Source organism: Bombina bombina, chromosome 6, assembly GCF_027579735.1.
Source record: "Bombina bombina isolate aBomBom1 chromosome 6, aBomBom1.pri, whole genome shotgun sequence".
NCBI lineage: Eukaryota > Metazoa > Chordata > Amphibia > Anura > Bombinatoridae > Bombina > Bombina bombina.
In genome coordinates, this window is record NC_069504.1 from 564,713,682 (window position 1) to 564,735,727 (window position 22,046).

General features: G+C 35.0%; 1 protein-coding gene across 1 annotated transcript in view; it reads left to right on the forward strand.

Moving 5' to 3' along the window:
• AQP9 (aquaporin 9) overlaps positions 1-16,126 on the forward strand; it is an 84,485-nt gene extending 68,359 nt beyond the window's left edge. Inside the window, exons 4-6 of the mRNA XM_053717524.1 lie at positions 239-357; positions 9,826-10,043; positions 14,727-16,126. Coding sequence (XP_053573499.1) covers positions 239-357; positions 9,826-10,043; positions 14,727-14,901 — 512 coding nt within the window. The 3' untranslated portion in view covers positions 14,902-16,126. The remainder of the gene's footprint in view (positions 1-238; positions 358-9,825; positions 10,044-14,726) is intronic.
• The last annotated feature ends 5,920 nt before the right edge of the window (positions 16,127-22,046 follow it).

The window sequence follows — 22,046 nt, forward strand, 5'->3', positions numbered from 1 at the left end:
AACAAATGTATGTCATGGTACAAAGTTTAGAAGTAAAACAAATGTTAAAAAAAACTTACACATTGATTATAAGGTCATCAATATGAGCAGATATTTTACATGCCATAATATACAAATCTTTTGAAACGTTATTGTTTTCCTTTTGAAGCAAATAGTCCTTACAAACTTTGTGAGAATGGAATATGCTATACCCTAGTTAAAAAAATCCGGTTCATGATTTTTTTTATGCTTTTTCCAGATGCACTCAAAGAGTATACTGGTGGGGTGCTCACAGTTGTTGGCCCAAATGCCACAGCACATATTTTTGCAACATACCCATCTCCATTTCTCTCCATTGCAAATGGATTTGTTGATCAAGTAAGTGGAAATCCATTGTATATTATTTTATTTTCGAATGATGTTCCTCCATGAAAATTAGCCTTAGTTCCTGTGTAGACTACATGTCCACAGATAATGAGGGCTATCTGTGGACTAGGCAGATCTTTGAAGGTGCCACTGCAGTTACTATCTGCTTATTTGGAGCAGGGATGTATATTACATGGTTATCTCCAGAAACAATATCCTATATTTTATGAACAAAAATATTTATTTTACCATTCTCACACTTATCCACTCTCCAATTTAAATTGAAGCACTTTTGGTGTGAATCACATATAAGGGATCACAATGTATTGTAACCCCTTTGAGGACCTATGCCGGGATATGTTACACTTTGAATGAAAATGATGGGCAATCATTGGCATGTGCTCCATTTTCAATCCTTTTGAATTCACATGCAAAAATATTTGTTTAGAGAACTCACTTAGAATTATTAGAAAGCATCTTCAGTGTATTTTTATTATTAATAGCAAAATTATTTCAATCAATGTAACCACAAAAAAAGCAAATACAATAGGCATTTATATAATGGCACATACCCTCAATCATATATATTTCTATTTAGAAAAAGATAAAAATTGTAACATCCAAGTTTTTAAATTCCAACAAAGAGAAGGAATACGGCACTCTTTTAGCAAAAATTACATCTTTATTAGAAAAATATATAAATAAAAGAAGTTCTAAACTAACTAGCGAGCACATACACATTGAATATCAATAGCTATTCCCAGATCCACAATTCCCAATCTTAATGTAAGATTAAAACACTTCAATGTTCCAGTATTCCAGAAAAATTGTCATCCACTACCATACCAGGGAAACGGTCATGTGAGTTTATTAAGAATATATTCACCAGCCACCAAGTCGTACAACATCGACTATCCGTGGGTATGTTCAGCATATAAAGTACTGGCTAATCATGTGCTTAAATAAGCTTTCACAGTTTTTCTAAGTTAGATTTTCAATGATAACAAGCACAGTATATACAAATGCCAGATTGTGGAGAATTTACTCACAGTTCCACTTCTCTAATGTTACAGCAGTTATTTCATGCCAAGTATATAAGCAACATCTTAGGTGCTGCATTCACACATACAGATAGTCCAGACATATAATGTATCTGTGATTAGCCACAGTGCCCATACACTAGATTAATGAATGTGGGTGTATACAAATGAATCTTTTAGATTTAGACCCTTATGCTTTTAAAACATTCAGCAGGGCGAGTTCAATTACCTGTTTGCATGCCTATCTTAGTTTATGGAGCTCAAATTATTTGTATCACACACAGGGGGTTAATTGATTCATATCCCTTTAAATTTGCACATAATTACGCAGCCAATGGTATTCAGCATACACTTGAACCAATTAGATTTCAGCCTATTTAAGTAATGGTAATATGTCAGTTAAACTATGTCTATGAATAAGGCTTGTGGGCCGGAACGTGTAAGACGATCCTGTGTATGCTGCTGTTTTTACAGTATCTTTACCCTGTGTTTCTAAGAATAAATTTGATTTTTTTGTGCTTTGAATGACTCACTGGTTCTTCTGGAATTGACAGTGCCCATGCAGGCTGCTCTCCAAACTTGCTTACAGCTTCTGCATCAGTCCCATGACAAGACTGACCTAGAATATTGCTTATTTGTGTTCTTAAAAAAATTACATGACTGTTTCCCTGGTAAGGTAGGGGATTACAGATTTTCTGGAATACTGGAACATTTAACAGGTTCTTTTACCATACTTTACAAACTCTGATCTAAATTTTAATTTTGAATGGTCCTGACAGCTCGCCTATATGCTGGTTTATTACTGTCACATGGCTATTATCTTATTATTTTAGATGCATCATTTTAATAAGATCTTTTGTCAATTTTTGCTGGATGTTTGATTTTGTATCATATTTTGGGATATATATATACAGTGGGGCAAAAAAGATGAGAGAGGCCTGTAATTTTCATCATAGGTATACCTCATCTATGAGAGACAAAATGTGGAAACAAATCCAGACAATCACATTGTCTGATTTGGAAATAATTTATTTGCATATTATGGTGGAAAATAAGTATTTGGTCAATATCAAAAGTTCATCTCAATACTTTGTTATCCTTTGTTGGCAATGACAGAGGTCAAACACTTTCTTCACAAGGTTGTCACACACTGTTGCTGGTATGTTGGCCCATTCCTGCATGCAGATCTCTTCTAGAGCAGTGATGTTTTGGGGCTGTCGCTGGGCAACACGGACTTTCAACTCCCTCCAAAGCTTTTCTATGGGGTTGAGATCTGGACACTGGCTAGGCCACTCCAGGACCTTGAAATGCTTCTTACGAAGCCACTCCTTCGTTTTCCGGGCGGTGTGTTTGGGATCATTGCCATGTTGAAAGACCCAGCCATGTTTCATCTTCAATGCCCTTGCTGATGGAAGGAGGTTTGTACTCAAAATCTCACAATACATGGCCCCATTCATTCTTTCAGGTACACAGATCAGTCGTCATGTTCCCTTTGCAGAGAAACTGCGCCAAAGCATGATGTTGCCACCCCCATGCTTCACAGTAGGTATGGTGTTCTTTGGTTGCAACTCAGCATTCTCTCTCCTCCAAACACGACAAGTTGTGTTTCTACCAAACAGTTCTACTTTGGTTTCATCTGACCATATGACATTCTCCCAATCCGCTTCTGGATCATCCAAATGCTCTCTAGCATACTTCAGATGGGCCCGGACATGTACTGGCTTAAGCAGGGGGACACGTCTGGCACTGCAGAATCTGAGTCCCTGGCGGCGTAGTGTGTTACTGATGGTAGCCTTTGTTACGTTGGTCCCAGCTCTCTGCAGGTCATTCACTAGGTCCCCCCGTGTGGTTCTGGTATTTTTGCTCACCGTTCTTGTGATCATTTTGACCCCACGGGGTGAGATCTTGCGTGGAGCCCCAGATCGAGGGAGATTATCAGTGGTCTTGTATGTCTTCCATGTTCTAATTATTGCTCCCACAGTTGATTTCTTCACACCAAGCTGCTTGCCTATTGCAGATTCAGTCTTCCCAGCCTGGTGCAGGTCTACAGTTTTGTTTCTGGTGTCCTTCGACAGCTCTTTAGTCTTCACCATAGTGGAGTTTGGAGTGTGACTGTTTGAGATTGTGGACAGGTGTCTTTTATACTGATAACAAGTTCAAACAGGTGCCATTAATACAGGTAATGAGTGGAGGACAGAGGAGCCTCTTAAAGAAGAAGATACAGGTCTGTGAGACCCAGAAATCTTGCTTGTTTGTAGGTGACCAAATACTTATTTTCCAGTATAATATGCAAATAAATTCTTTCCAAATCAGATAATGATTGTCTGGATTTGTTTCCACATTTTGTCACTCATAGTTGAGGTATACCTATGATGAAAATTACAGGCCTCTCTCATCTTCTTAAATGGGAGAACTTGCACGATCGGTGGCTGACTAAATACTTTTTTGCCCCACTGTATATAAACATACAGATATATATATATATATATATATATATATATATATATATATATATATATATACAACAAAAAATGAACCCAAGGGAATTAATTAGCTCTATTTCTACACAGTTTCAAAACACATATAAATGAAGTACATATAAATATATGAACAATATTCTAGATGTAGTTAAAACCTAGGCACATGTGTGTATACCAGAAATGGAGTAAAAATAAATAATTATAAACTATAAACAAATAATTTTAATATAGTCCTCCAAACGATGTTACAGATGACATTTCGTATATAAAGATATGATATCTTCCCAGAGTATATATCTAAAATTCCTACTTACAGGATGGGACCTCAATCATATGAGGTAAGATATTTGCACTGCAGGGGGGCACTCCTATAGTGCACTTTGTCGATCAGGCATCGTCCTGTAGTATATTAAGACTCCTGGACTTTGTGCTGCCTCCTAGACTTGTGCAATAATTCCCCCTCTTGATGTATGGTAGGCTTCCAGATTATCCGCATGGAAAACTTCCGGTTTTGTCCCTCCTGCCTCTCGGATGTAGGATCTCTTTCAGGATGTAGTACTTTGTACCTCAACATGTCTGCCGTGATGTCATTAGTAGGGGACACGGAAATGTGAAGACTGCCTAAAGAACTACAATGGTTGTGGCTGTGACTACAGTCTTTTCCCTGTTGTTTCCACCTCTTGAAAAGTCTGGTGAAATCCATGTTACTGGTTTTCTTTATGCAATATTCATATTTAATACAGGTTTTAACTATGTATTTACTATAAATATTTTACATTCCAATGTTACATACGGAAATATGTTCTAAGTATTTATAAATAGATATTCCTATATATATATATATATCTAATGGTGCGTAGAACGAAGCACTCACTGGACTTTAGACATCAAACGTGGAAAAACGTTAATGTCCACGTTTGATGTCTAAAGTCCAGTGAGAGCTTTGTTCTATGCACCATTACATACCCCCTGAGAGCACCCGGACAGTTGAATTGTTGGTGAGAGTGCATATACCTATGAACTTTCTTTATGTATATATCTATATATAATCATCTATATATAGGTATAAATATATATTTGTTTAATAAAATATCATGAATTAATAAATAGAACATATTACGTAATGTATAGAATTATTATTATTATTATACTTTATTTATAAAGCATCATCCGCAGCGCTGTCCATGGGTACAATTCATTTAAATAAAACAATGATATAGAACTGACCACATTTAACTATTTAGGGTACAGGTTATACCATTAGAATATCCTATCTTCTATTACCTAAATATTTTTTAATGCTTTAATCTCACCTGTACCTGCCTGACCAGAAAATACCTTGCATCTCAGATGACTTTTTTTAGGTGTGTGGGGTGCTATAATAAAAACACCTCTGTAGAAACCACTTTGCTTCTATGACGAGCTTCAGTACATTGCAAGGGTTTTCAAAACTCTATTAATAAAGAGATATAGTTTTCTCTGGCAGATAAAGGGGTGATAGCACATGGTTCATAGCACATAGAACATTGGAAAATGAATATTAAGATATTCATGTCAGGTTAGAGCCAATGAGAATATGCCATGTTGTTTTCGCGATATTGAGATGTTTTTTTCAACTTATTCGTCTCCATTGACTTCTATGGAGAATGCAAATTTGTGATAGTGTTTGCATGATTGTGGGGTCTTAAGTTGTGGGTGAATGCGATTTTCGGATTTATACTTTATTCGCAATTTTGGTTACCGCCAGAGATAAAACTGTTTACTTTCAGCTTGTAATACCAAAGCAATCCGAGTAGCGCAAATAGAAAAATCCTAGCAGAGTTTTCGCTATAGCGAAAACGCAAAATACCATTCCACTTGTAATCTAGACCACCGTATTTTATTTATTTTAAGCACAGAAACCTAGTATATAAAGTAAGATGAATTCAAAATAATAATATACAACATACATTTCCTGCTTTAATGTATAATATCTAGAGTAGAATAGTTAACTTTTTCATACTATACTATTGTTATGATAAAGACATGAAAGTGAACTTAAGAAAGCAAATACGCTGGGGGATATGTGTTCCTACTGTGCGAGTTCTAAAGCAATATTATATAAGATTAACAAAGGCAAAAAAAGGGGAGCTTAGGAAAAAAATCAGTCTTAAAGAGATATCATCTAACAACATGATATAAGTTATTCAAGAGAACTCTGAATAATCAACTGAATTGTGAACTAGTCAAGCAATAACAAGTTCAGCTGTTATCCAGCAGTCAATAGGTTGAGAACGATAACACTACACATAACTAATCTTTAACAATATGCACATTAACAATAGTTAGTACAGGGAATATTATATGCATAGAAGAATAAACGACTAAACTACCCTAGTAGATGTTGAGAAAGTCCCTAAAGTAAATACTATATTATCCCTTATAAATTATATCACAACTGAGACAACACTGCTGACACGGTATATTGAGATAAAATGTTTATGCTGACTTTGATGTCGGATCTGTATGGGCTGATCATAGCATATGGACTGTTGAATTGAACCTTTTGAAATCTTGTGGTTGTACATGTTCATTCTGACAGTCGATGGTGGGGGCTTTAGAATCACCTGGTACACACAGACAGATGGTCCCACCAATTTCCAGAACGTGACAATTCCAGGTAGTTGTTTAGTGGCAAACTGTTCCAGAATGAGTGTGGATCAGACCTAAATATTGTAAGCTGTGCCCAAAGTTGTCTGTGCAATCTCCTTAATTTTCCCCAGAGAGGTGACCCCTCCCAGAGAATGACATGGCACCTCTCCAGGAAGAGGGTCCGGGATATCTTCTATGCTTTGGGTGAAAAGGAAAGCACTTGGTAGGGTAGGTAATCTAATCTGCTGCATGTTGGAAGGAAGATCATTTGCCATAGTTCTCAAATAGTGCATGCATTAGCCCCCTCCATGTCAACCTATATGGTGATAATTGTGGAGTTGTGTTGCAGTTTTGACACTGATTGCTTTACCCGGGTCACCGGAGGGGTGCTAGGAGACACACATTGTAGGCCACCACAGGAGTCTCTTTCTCTCTCTCTCTCTCTCTCTCTCTCTCTCTCTCTCTCTCTCATTTTTACTGTTTGCAGTTTCTCCAGGAGGTTTCTTTTTTGCTACACTAGAACCTTGGAGATTGGCTACAAGTGTCAGTTTACGGACTGAATGTTGATACTGCTCCATTGGAGATTCTATATATCTATCTGCGATAGGATAGCTTTCTGGACAGCTGATAAAGGTCCAGCAAGCATTTGTGGCACTTATAAAGTGCTTTATACGTTGTAAGTATAACCTGTATTGCGTGCTTGAAGACCAAATACCACTGATTGTGCACTATTGTGGCACCCTCTTCTTTTCTAACTTTTTACTCTCTCGTTTTTCCCTATGGTTCTTGCACCCTGCCATGTCTGGGTTAACTGACTGTGACTCTGGGGACAGCACAGCTTCCTGTAAGTGCCAGTGAGCACCCAGGGCTGGGCATGTTGCAGGGTCATGGGATGTGTACCCGGTCCGGTCTGAGAGTGCAGTCCCCTTCTTTGTTTTGTGTATATATATATATATATATATATATATATATATATTTAAAATCACTTAGAACATATTCCCCTAAGTGAAGAACTTTGAAATGGGAAATACTTAAAGTACAAGCACAGTTAAACTCTTTATTAAATATGAATATTGCATAAATATGATTTTTTTTCAGCTTGATTGGAAAGGACTCCAGCACTCTTATATACATATATACACATATAAATACATAAATATGCATGTACACACATATAGACATATATATATACAGTATATATATATATATATATATATATATATATATATATATATATATACATACATATACATATTTAGACATGTATATGTATGCATCTCAATGTTAAAGCCCTTTGCCTTATCTTTTAGCTCTTATAACTTTTATGTGCAATATTTTTTAAAATCATTTTTATTGATACTGTTATTATTAGTGTAACGGTACTTTTTAATGTATTTTTGATGTGTTGTGTGACACTTTTTTTATTTTGCGAAACATTTAAGCAGAGCTCTGAGGACGCGTTATCGCGACGTGCGATAACTTAAATTGCAATTAAGCAATATAAGCACTTCATCCTATGCGCACAAACACCCTTGATAAGCCCCTTTTTGTTCTTGCTAACTGTTAGCGCTCCACTCGTTATCTGGCCCTTAATGTGCCTCAAAGTCCTTATATATCTTGCAAGGTCTAACATTTTGTTGTTTTTTTTATTACATTTTTTTTAACAAATATCCAGAAACAGAATGTTTATGTGTTTGTCTTTTTGTCATCAGTACAAGAATTTGCATATTAGTATAACTACATAATTTAAAAAACCCCAGCTATTAGTGCTTCCCAAATTAAAATAAACAAATAATTCCATTAAGTGTTTTAAATTTATTGACACATGACAAAGGTTAAGTGCAAAAAACACAAGTGGGAGGGGTGGGGTAATAAAAAAAACATAACTGCTTAGGCTCTCGGCCAATGCTTAGCCAATTTTTACATCTAGGGCCAAAAATATTTATCAATATATTTAGAAAACAGTCTGTACAGTGAAAATATTATTGCTCCATAGAGAATATTCTTTATTTTACCATTACCAAAGTAGTTTTAATAATGGTCAATTAATACATCCTATTTAGCCAACACAACTTTTCAAAAATAACTAATTGTTTTTGCAGATGCAGTTGTTTAAATTCCAATTACATAATGAAACATTTTAGATTGCAAACTGATATAATTTTTAAGTAAATTTTATCTTGAGCTGTAGAGTGTCTTAGACATGGATGCAAGGTCAGATCGACACAGTTCTACATTATACAATAACTTCTGTTGTCATTACATTAGTATTTTACCCAAAAATGACCTTGTTGGAAGCAAATGGAAAATGTTTGGACAGATTTATTAAACCACTAAAGGAACACACAATAAAGATGTATATCATTTGTCAGGCAAGTCAATATGCTATGCATCCAAGAAAATTACTTCTAATTTGAAATGTATATCTATCTATATATATATATATATATATATATATATATATATATATTATCAAAAATATATGTAAAGAATTATGAAGAATGGAGAGGCATGCAAATGTCAACTGTCCAAATTTGTATATTGCGTCTGAATTACTTATATGATCTGATAGGGGAACACATTATGCAAAATGGCTCAATGAAATAAATTAATTATTTTTGTAAAAATTCAATTTTACTTGGTTTTCATATAAATACCTATACTTAGTGAGGCTGGTGGCAAATATTTCCATTATGAATATCTAGTATAGTTTCAGGGAAGACCTGATATATGTTAAAGGGACACAAATTCCAAAAAAATTCTTACATGATTCAGATAGAGCATGCAATTATAAGCAACTTTCGAATGTACTCCTATTGTAAATTTAGCCACCAAGCAGCAGGTGCTATCCATGGGCTGAACCAAAAAGCCTGCTCCTAGGCTTTCTTTCCTGCTTTTTCAAATAAAGATAGCAAGAGAACAAAGAAAAATGTATAATAGGAGTAAATTAGAAAGTTGCTCAATCATGAAAGAAAAAAATGTGGGTTTTGTGTCTCTTTAAATGTAAAATTACTTATAGCACTTATGGACATTAATGACATTTGATATGTGGCTGAGCTGTTACTTTAAATAAATCTAGACAAGACAAAAATGGTTTCCAATTTATCCTTTAGTAAATATTAACTAACTAAATCCCATTCATAGTTTTTATTCTTTACAATTGTATTTCTAACATATACTGAAATGAGTAAAATACTAGACTTGGATAAATGTTAGAAACATGTAAAGGGCCCTTCTTTTTCTGAAAGAAAGAACCATAAATAAATACAAACATACAAAATATACATATAGAAAGTTGTTTTTTTAAATGTCACCTTATTTTCTCCTAGGTGATATCTACTACCCTTCTGCTTATTGTGGTGTTTGCAATATTTGATAACAAAAACCTTGGAACTCCAAAGGGACTAGAACCCATTGCTGTTGGCCTCTTGATTTTGCTTCTAGGATTATCCTTGGGTCTTAACTCTGGATGTGCAATGAACCCAGCTCGAGATTTAGGACCAAGGATCTTCACAGCATTAGCCGGATGGGGGACTGAAGTATTTACGTATGTTTTATACTAGAATTATTGTGCCATCACCATTGTATTTCTGGTCCTATGTAAACAGTACTGAAGAAACAAAATGAGCCCCTTTAAATCTTCCTAACGTATTTACAATGCACTAAATAGATATAAAGAGCTTAAATGAATACACATGAAAAATTGCATACGTCAATTCCACTTGCTTACATGATGCACCCATGAAAAAAACTGATAATTTGTAGTGCTATTTGCAACCTTTGTTAAAAAAGTATAAACTATACATTTAATATTACTTTTATTAGATCATTTTTTATAGCACTTGAAGCTGTTTAAGTGGGCCATATTTTCTGTTTTAAACCCATATAAGGTGTATCTTGATCAACAGTAGTATTGTCAGTTCAAATGCTACCATTATTACTTACTTTAAAATATTTAACTATCATTTCTAACATAAATGTTGTTTTATCTAGTGTCTTTCTAAAGTAAAATTGCTAGTTATTTTTATAAATATAGGAGTTTGATTTAGAAATATAAAAATGATCGGACAAATATGCAATTTGTGTAGACCAGTTAAGCTTGAAGATACTTCTATGCACATTGTTAGGAAAACAGCTTTTGTATGCTAGTAATTACTTTTTTAGTTAAATAGTACTACTTTTTTTTATCAGAGGAAGCAGTAATAAACTACTGGGAGGTAGCTGAACACATTGGTTGAGCCAATAACATGAGGCATATATGAACAGCCACCAATCAGAAGCTCCTGAAACTATCTATGTATGCTTTTCAACATAGGATACCAAAAGAACAAAACTAATAAGATAATGGAAGTAAATTAAAAAATTGTTTAAAATCATAATCTCTATTTCAATCCTGAAAGACTTTAGGTTTCATGTCCTTTAATAATTAAACTATAGCATAGTCTACTGAATAAACAGATACAATTAAAAACCTATGGGGAAAATATAAGGCTTAAATAACTTAAATATCTAAAATATCTTATTAAAAAGTTACATTAAAGGGACAGTCAAGTCCAAAAAAAACTTTCATGATTTAAATAGGGCATGCAATTTTAAGCAACTTCCCAATTTACTTTTATCACCAATTTTGCTTTGTTCTCTTGGTATTCTTAGTTGAAAGCTAAACCTAGGAGGTTCATATGCTAATTTCTTAGACCTTGAAGACTGCCTCTAATCTGAATACATTTTGACTACTAGAGGGCATTAGTTCACATGTTTCATATAGATAACATTGAGCTCATGCACATAAAGTGACCTAGGAGTGAGCACTGATTGGCTAAACTGCATGTCTGTCAAAAGAACTGAAATAAGGGGGCAGTCAGCAGAGGCTTAGATACAAGATAATTACAGAGGTAAAATGTGTATTATTATAACTGTGTTGGATATGCTAAACTGGGGAATAATAATAATAATAATAATAATAATAAAGGGATTATTTTTCTTTTTAAGCAACAAAAATTCTGGTGTTGACTGTCCCTTTAAAGGGACAATCTACTCCAAATTTGTTATTGTTTTAAAAGATAGATAACGCATTTAATACTCATTCCCAAGCTTTGCACAATCATTATTGTTATATTAATATGCTTTATAAGCTCTAAATTTCTGCCTGTTTCTAAGCCCCTGCAGGCCTCCTCTTATCTCAGTGCATTTTATTAGCCTTTAACAGTCAGACAGTGCTAGATCATGTGTGCCATATATCTAACATTTGCATTTTAGCTAATTCTTGCTTACTCATGAATATCTAAGTCTGTTAAAAGAACTGAGATAAGGGGGCAGTCTGCAGAGGCTTAGATACAAGGTAATCACAGAGGTAAAAAGTGTATTAATATAACCTTTTTTGGTCGTGCCAAACTGGGGAACGGGTAATAAATGGGATTATCTATCTTTTAAAAAATAAACATTTTGGAGTAGGCTGCCTCTTTAAGCTTCAAAATGTTGAGTAAAACAAAAGTTTACTATTGAATGACAAAGATTTATACTGTTGACATTATTGAAGTGGCTCTGGTTTAGGTTAGAGTTAGGATAAGGGAAGGGTTAATTTAATGTCAAATTTGTCAAAAATAATGCTTTTGTCTATTTTAAGTGGATGTCTAAATGTTACCCATACGTTCAACAATTGTTTTTTAAAACAAGTGTTAAAGGGACAGTCAAGTCTAAAAGAAAATTTGATGATTCAAATAGGGCATGTAATTTTAAACAACTTTCCAATTTACTTTTATCACCAATTTTGCTTTGTTCTCTTGGTATTTTTAGTTGAAAGCTAAACCTAGGAGGTTCATATGCTAATTTCTTAGACCTTGAAGGCCGATACTAATCTAAATGCATTTTGACAGTTTTTCACTACTAGAGGGCATTAGTTCATGTGTTTCATAAAGATAACATTGAGCTCATGCACTTGAATTTACCGAGGAGTGAGCACTGATTGGCTAGAATGCAAGTCTGTCAAAAGAACTGAAATACGGGGTCAGTCTGCAGAGGCTCAGAAGCAAAGTAATTGCAGAGGTAAAGCGTGTATTATTATAACTGTGTTGGTTATGCAAAACTGGGGAATGGGTAATTAAGGGATTATCTATCTTTTAAAACAACAATAATTATGGTGTTGACTGTCCCTTTAACTTCTAATATGGGGTATAAGTTTATTGGGCTCAAATAATTCTCAAATGTTAAAATTTGTTTTATAGAAACATTTAAAGGGACAGTCTACTCCAGAATTTTGATTGTTTAAAAAGATAGATAATCCCTTTATCACCCATTCTCAACTTTGCATAACCAACACTGTTCTATTTATACACATATTACCTCTGATTACCTTGTATCTAAGCCTCTGCAGACTGCCCCCTTACCTCAGTGCTTTTGACAGAAATGCAGTTTAGCCAATCAGTGCAGACTCCTAAACTGCATGGGAGTGAGCACAATTTTATCTATATGACACACTGTCTAACTGTGATAAACTTATAAAAATGCTCTGAGCTAAGAGGTGGTTTTCAATGGTTTTAGAAATCAGTTTGAGCCTACCTAGGTTTAGCTTTTCAAAAATACCACCAAGGGAACAAAGAAATTTTGATGATAAAAGTACATTGGAAAGTTGTTTAAAATTACATGCCCTATCTGAATCATGAAAGTTTATTTTTGTCTAGACTGTCCCTTTAAGGGCAAATTACAAGTGGAGCATTACTTAACACTCCTGCTAAGTGTTAACTGTGGTAGAAGTAAGATTTCTGCGTTGTGCTCGTATTAAGAATTGAAAGAACGCGCTAACCCCATAATCGAACTTACAATATCACATGTGTAATAACCTATCCCCGCATAGAAGTCAACACCCCACTCACATGCAAATCCGATCCCATATTCTCATGTGTTCTAACCCAACATGAAAATATGAATATTTCACATTCCAATTCACATAGTAGAATATGTTCTATTTATTCATAAATGCATATATATTGGTACAATATATATTTATACATACATATATATATATATATATATATATATTTACAGGTATATGCATGATTATATATAGGTATAGATATATACAGATATATATATAGGAACATCTATTAACAAATACTTAGAACATATTTTGCTATGTGCAGAACATAGGAATGTGAACTATTTACAGTAAATACATAGTTAAAATCTTTATAAAAATGAATATTGCATAAATATGTTTTTCAATGTTTTCATCTACTTAACTGCAAGGGCTCCAATGCACTTATATATATATGTGTCTATATATGTGTACATACTGTATGCATTTATGTGTTTATATGTGTATATATGTCTGTAAATACATATGTACATATATAAACATATACATACATATACATCTTTAGACATGTATATGTATGTATGTATATGTTAAAGCTCTTTGCCTGCCTTTTTTTCTCACTTGAGACCTCATATCTCTGAGCCATTATAACTTTTTTGTGCAATATTTTTTTGTAATCATTTTTAGATGCTGTTATTGTGAGTGTAACTGTACTTTGAATGTATTTTTGATGTTTTTTTGTTTCGAGAAACAGTTAACCAGAGCTCTGAGGACGCGGTAATCATAGTTTAAATTGCAATTGGGCTCAAGCGATCGCATTTACCTTCAATTATATTATATGCGAGTGTAAAACCTGAGGCTCGCAAACACCCCAAAATGCACCTTATCGCTCGCGTGTAACTGTTAGCGCTCCACTCATAATCTGGTCCATAAATGGCAGAACAAATAATAAGGGGGGCTTTAAAATGTTAAAAAACCCCAGTTATTCACCCAGTATTATAGTTATGGGTTATAACGTTAAGATTGTGTTGGGGTTAGGCTTTAAATTTATTCCAGTGTTCTGTTAGGGACAATATTGTATAAGTCGCTGTTATGACTTTTAATATGTCAGTCTAATGCTTTTGTCACAACATTTTTAATGTTGGTGACATTTTGATATTGTTTAGATTTTAATTCAAAATATTTATTTTCCAAATGTTAGTCTAAATACTCTTTAGCACCTAATTCTAAGTTAAATACTGTTATTTTAATAAATATGTAACTGAACCAGTACTAAATAGAGCCCAATATACCACTACAACATTACTTTCATAATTTGATGTATGATACATTTATGCTGTTCTCTTAAAGCAATTCCAATTACGTTTTTCCGATTTCTACTAATTTTTAATAACATATATATTTTTTTATATATGACAGAGCTGGAAATAACTGGTGGTGGGTTCCCGTAGTTGGACCTATGGTTGGAGCTCCCATTGGTGCCTTTATATACATCATCTGCATAGAAGCTCATCACAGAGACAACTTAGACGATATGAAACCCAAAATGGAAGCCGATAATTATGAGAAACACGAACTTACCAACATGGCATGAGAGAACGTAAAACTTTGTGTGAAAGAGCTGGAACCCTCACATCAATAGGGTTAAATGGCAGAATTTTGAATTAAAATGAAGAGCCGTGCATGTACAATTTCCTCCCATTTTACATACACATTAGATTTGGTTTTAATGTGATGGGAGTAATAGCACAAGAAATATTACCAGTTCAATGTGAGTGCTCATTTTTTAAATGGCTTGCAGTTTTATTGTATCCAGAACTAGTCCAGGTAAAGCCATAGAGAGATAATTGTATAACCTCCTAATTGCTATAACATAAATCATGTCTCTTAATATAGCACTAATGGACCATATACTTGGTTACAAAGGTGCTTGCAGGTAATTGGTATTGTCAAACATTAATGTGCAATAAATGTCATCAATCATCAACACCATTAAAATATGCTAGGTGGTAAAATGATTTTACTGTTAGAGGCCAACAGTTTTACTTTTATAGGATACATTGGATACATTCCCCCTTCTAAAAGGAAATGTATGGTACATTGCCATTAATTATGCTGCTACAGGGGTCAGCTAGTGAAGCTATAAAACACAATGCACTGGACTATTCCTAAGTCGGAAATGGCTTCCTCTTTATCTTTACTGATAATCTACAATTTTGCATGTATCCCTTCATATGCCAGTTTGCACACACTTATTAAGCCTTTCTAATTTACCCTATCTGTTCTTTGTTACCAAAGTGCATTGCTACCAATTCAGTATTACAGGAGAATTGGACTCAACGACTTTTTGCAATTGGAATTACAATAAGTCTGACTGTATCTGGTGCCTTATCAACAAAGGACACAGTGTATGTTTTTTTTTATCCAAAAAGATCAAAAAATGTCCAACAAATAATTAAAACCACAGTTACTGTCATCTGTGGTGTTTATTACACAAATATCATTTTATGGAAGTTATGTAACTAGCATGTTGTCATAGATACAGATATCAAATGTACTGGGTTTGAGGGTTTCTCTCTCTCTATTCATTCTGGTAATATTTCAGCTAGCTTTGTAATCTCCATTCAAACTGCAACTGCCACTATTGTGGTGGTGATATATATATACGTAAATAAGGTTTTCAGTAATTGGTGAATTCTCCCAGGGTTAAAGCAATGAATGGTTTCTGCACTATTTGCCAATAATTCTAATGAAACCATCTGTTGTGTTAGCGTCTATGTTTTTCTTGCAATTAAAAATTAAAAAAAAATGTAAATATATTCATTGTAGGTTTGTCCTTTATTTGCCAAAACAAAGAACTTGAAGATTGATTCTGTGCAATTAAATATTTTCAAGACTTTTTTTTAACAAACAAGTTTATTGCTAGATTTAGACTTGTGTGAACCAAATTTATGTCTATAACTAAATATTTGTTCTTCATTTGCCTAAACGTATACAAAGGGACACTTGGAATATTTTAACTTACAGATGCACTGAGTACATTTTTAGAAATGCTATTAATCAAATAAAAAAATAATAGTTAAAATATCAAACTTTTAACAAACTATATAAAATGTACTGTATAGACATTAAAAACAAAAACAAAAAAACAATTATGTTTTCCCCCAGGGATTTGCTTTCATTTGGCTAGATTACAAGTTTTTGGCGGTAATGGTGTGCGGTGCTAACGCACAGTTTTTCCTTACCGCTCACCTACAGTAACGCTGGTATTACGGGGCTTTAGAAACCCGGCGTTAGCCGCAAAAAAGTGAGCGTAGAGCAGAATTTAGCTCCACATCTCACCTCAATACCAGCGCGGCTTACGGTAGCGGTAAGCTGGCAAAACATGCTTGTGCACGATTTCCCCATAGGAATCAATGGGGCAGAACGGGCTGAAAAAAAACACCTGCAAAAAAGTAGCGTTCAGCTCCTAACGCAGCCCCATTGATTCCTATGGGGAAACACATTTATGTCTAAACCTAACACCCTAACATGAACCCCAAGTCTAAACACCCCTAATCTTACACTTATTAACCCCAAATCCGCTGCCCCCGACATCGCCGACACCTGCATTATATTATTAACCCCTAATCTGCTGTCCCCAACATCGCCGAACCCTACATTATATTTATTAACCCCTAATCTGCCGCCCCCAATGTCGCTGACACTTACCTACAATTATTAACCCCTAATCTGCCGCCCCCAACCTCACCGCCACTATAATAAAGTTATTAACTTCTAAATCTAGGTCTAACCCTAACCATAACACCCCCCTAACTTAAATATAATTTAAATAAATCTAAATAAATATTCCTATCATTAAATACATTATTCCTTTTTTAAACTAAATACTTACCTATAAAATAAACCATAAGCTAGCTACAATATAACTAATAGTTACATTGTAGCTAGCTTAGGGTTTATTTTTATTTTACGGGCAACTTTGTATTTATTTTAACTAGGTACAATAGTTATTAAATAGTTATTAACTATTTAATAACTTCCTAAAAAATAAATACAAATATACCTGTAAAATAAAACCTAACCTAAGCTACAATTACACCTAACACTACACTATAATTAAATAAATTACCTAAATTAACTACAATTAATTACAATTAAATAAAATAAACTAAATTACGAAAAAACAAACACTAAATTACAGAAAATAATACAATAATTACGATTTGTTTAAACTAATTACACCTAATCTAATCCCCCTAATAAAATAAAAAAGCCCCCTAAAATAAAAAAAAATCCCTACCCTACACTAAATTACAAATAGCTCTTAAAAGGGCTTTTTGTGGGGCATTGCCCCAAAGTAATCAGCTCTTTTACCTGTAAAAAAAAAAATACAATACCCCCCCAACATTACAACCCACCACCCACACACCCAACCCTACTCTAAAACCCACCCAATCCCCCCTTAATAAAACCTAACACTACCCCCTTGAAGATCACCCTACCTTGAGATGTCTTCACCCAACCGGGCAAAAGTGGTCCTCCAGACGGTCCAAAGTCTTCATCCTATCCGGGCAGAAGAGGTCCTCCTGACGGCCAGAAGTCTTCATCCAGGCGGCATCTTATATCTTGATCCATCCGGAGCGGAGCGGGTCCATCTTCAAGATTAGAACAGCCAATATTATTGAGCTTGCATACTATTGGCTGATTGGAACAGCAAATAGAATGCAAGCTCAATCCTTTTCAGACTATGTAGTTAGCAACTGTTTATTGGGATCTCAACTGCAAACCTTGATGTAAAAAGTATAGTTTGTATCACCTTGGATGATGAACTATCTTTTTTATAGCCCAGAACTTGCTTAGTGAATTTTATAAAGATAGTAATATCAAAGAGCTGCAACAATAAAGTATGTATTTGCAACTGAAAGTTAGGATTGTTGATTGGAGGTTTATATGTATCTTTTAAGATCAGTCTGGTATAAATAGAAGTTTGTTTAACTTAGTGAACCTTGCTAAGACAGTGCTGATGCAACGGCTGTGTGTTTACTAACAATCTGCTCGTTTCCCTGCTGCTGAGCCTGTTATGACAAACTGTGAGGAGTTGTGTATCCTCTGTGTGTTAGGAGCTGTGCACGCATGCAAATATCCAATCCGCTTACGAATGTGCAAAAGGGGGCATGGCTAAACTCCGGTGCAGCTATCGCACGGTTGAACGGCAATCCAGTATTCGGGAAAGTCTCTGAATTGAAGTGGCTAAGTACAGGAGGGAGAGTTGTTCCCCTGGTAGGCAGCTTGTTGTAATCATCTCATTCAGTGACTGCTAGTCTGAGCGTCTCAGCACACTGCAGTTAACAGACACAAGCCTCCTAATCTTCCAGGGATCGTTTCAAATAAAGTCTGTGTTTAACAGAAACAACAAGTAGAGGTTTAGAATGTCCAAGCTTGTAGGTGCAGGTTAGTAACAAGACAGGACAGCCTTTTCGTAGAATGTTTGCAAAGTGAGGAATAGTATCCTTTCTGGGTATCAGCAAGGTGAGGAGTATAATCCTGCTGTAACAAGTTAGGAATTTGTGGAATATAATCTCAGGAATTCAAAATTGTATCCGATTCAGTAATTTTGTCTAGTGACATGCATTAGACAGGCGTAGCTTCTGCTTGGGAGCACAATAGCTAAGCACCTGTTTAAGGTGCATTGATTACTTAAATAGGGGAGTAACCAAGGTGAACAAGAAAACCAAAGTAAAAAGGAAAAGGTGGACTGGAATCCTCACAATCCTATTGGCTGATTGGATCAGCCAATAGGATTTTTTCTACCTTAATTCCGATTGGCTGATAGAATTCTATCAGCCAATCGGAATTGAAGGGATGCCATCTTGGATGACGTCATTTAAAGGACCCATCATTGTTCCAGTCACCATCGAACGCAGAGGATGCTCCACGTCAGATGTCTTGAAGATGGACCCGCTCCGCTCCGGATGGATGAAGATAGAAGATGCCGTCTGGATGAAGACTTCTGGCCGTCTGGAGGACCACTTCTGCCCGGTTGGGTGAAGACGTCTCAAGGTAGGGTGATCTTCAAGGGGGTAGTGTTAGGTTTTATTAAGGGGGGATTGGGTGGGTTTTAGAGTAGGGTTGGGTATGTGGGTGGTGGGTTGTAATTTTGGGGAGGTATTGTATTTGTTTTTACAGGTAAAAGAGCTGATTACTTTGGGGAAATGCCCCGCAAAAGGCCCTATTAAGGGCTATTTGTAATTTAGTGTAGGGTAGGGATTTTTTTATTTTGGGGGGCTTTTTTATTTTATTAGGGGGATTAGATTAGGTGTAATTAGTTTAAACAAATTGTAATTATTTTATTATTTTCTGTAATTTAGTGTTTGTTTTTTTCGTAATTTAGTTTATTTAATTTAATTGTAATTAATTGTAGTTAATTTAGGTAATTTATTTAATTATTGTGTAGTGTTAGGTGTAATTGTAGCTTAGGTTAGGTTTTATTTTACAGGTATATTTGTATTTATTTTAAATAGGAAGTTATTAAATAGTTAATAACTATTTAATAACTATTGTACCTAGTTAAAATAAATACAAAGTTGCCTGTAAAATAAAAATAAACCCTAAGCTAGCTACAATGTAACTATTAGTTATATTGTAGCTAGCTTATGGTTTATTTTATAGGTAAGTATTTAGTTTAAAATAGGAATAATTTAGTTAATAATAGTAATTTTATTTAGATTTATTTAAATTATATTTAAGTTAGGAGGGGGTGTTAGGGTTAGACTTAGATTTAGGGGTTAATAACTTTATTAAAGTGGCTGCGACGTTGGGGCGGCAGATTAGGGGTTAATAACTGTAGATAGGTGTCGCCGATGTTAGGGACGACAGATTAGGGGTTAATAAAATTTAACTAGTGTTTGCGAGGTGGGAGTGCGGCGGTTTAAGGGTTAATATATTTATTAAAGTGGCGGCGATGTCCGGTCGGCAGATTAGGGGTTAAAAATGTTATTTAAGTGTTTGTGATGTGGGGGGGGCTCGGTTTAGGGGTTAATAGGTAGTTTATGGGTGTTAGTGTACTTTTTATCACTTTAGTTAAAGGTACAGTAAACCTAAAAAATAATGTTATATAATTCTGTACATACTGCAGAATTATATAACATTATTTTATTGCTATAGTTATTAAACCTTTTTTTCCCTAATTTTTTTAAAATATACCCGTTTTACAGACCCGCTCTCTGCTCTCTGCTGAGCAGGTCTGTTTTTTTTACACAGCGCATTGGGCCAGCTGTATAGTCACAGCCCGGCCCGACTGCGCCATAACATTAAGTGCAGCTCGCTCCTGCTGTCAGACAGAGCAGGAGCGAGCAGCACTTAATGTTATGGCGCGGTCGGGCCAGGCTGTGACTATACAGCTGGCCCGATGCGCTGTGTAAAAAAAACAGACCCGCTCAGCAGAGAGTGGGTCTGTAAAACGGGTATATTTTAAAAAAATTCAAAGGGAAAACAAGGTTTAATAAATATAGCACTAAAATAATGTTATATAATTCTGCACTATGTGCAGGATTATATAACATTATTTTTTAGGTTTACTGACACTTTAGGAGTTTTATGTTACGGCGTTAGCCCATAAAACTCTTAACTACTGACTTTTAAATGCGGTAGGAGTCTTAACAGGAGAGGATCTACCGCTCACTTTTCCCAAGACTCGTAATACCGGCGTTAGGAAAATCCCATTGAATAGATAGGATACGCAATTTACGTAAATGGATTTGCGGTATGCTCGAGTCACAGAAAAAAAAGTGAACAGTACACCTGTACCTGCCAGACTCGTAATACCAGTAGGCGTTAAAAAGCAGCGTTGGGACGCTGCTTTTTAAGGCTAATGCAAGACTCGTAATCTAGGCGTATATTTTTTCTTTGTGTCTTATTATTATTTCACTTGTTGCTATGGGACATGAAATTATTTTATATACGTGCAGTGTTAATCTTTTAAGTCTGCAGCATGTACTTCCAAATTAGAAGATACTGTTTTTTAGGAATTAAATTACAGGAAAATAATATAATAGGATAATAAAAGTATGTTGCAATACTAAGCATATTTAGAGCCAAAAACCCTGCCAAGTCCTGTACACAAAGTTTTGTGGGGGTTTTACAGCTTGTAATACTGTTGGTGAGGATTCTCAAAACACATAGGGCTAGATTACAAGTGGAGTGCTAAATAATTTCCGCCCGCAAACGGGCAAATTTGCCCATTGCGGGCGTGCGATAATTAATCACCCTATACAAGTGGCTGGTTATTGCTACATTATTATACATTATTATTATTATTATTATTGTTCTTTATTTAAAAAGCGCCAACAGTTTCCGTAGCGCTGTTCATGGGTAACAAAGATTACAGTACAATATGAGACACCAGACAAAATTTAACAAACAAATACAGGGTGAATTGGGGGCCCTGTTCCCGTGGGAACTTACAATCTATATACATATATATTTATGTGTTAATATGTAACACTTGTAATACCAGCGCACATTAGTGTGCACTGGTATTACACAGTGGAGAGCACATATCGCTTTAATGAAAGCGATATATAACGCTCCACTTGTAATCTGGTCCATAGTGGGTTACATTACAGCTGGTGCGCTATTGATTGTTTAACTTGGCCAACCCTTTAGCACCCTACTCTTTTAAGCACAACACATAACAGCACATAATAAATTTAGCATGACTCAAGACCTGAAGTAAAG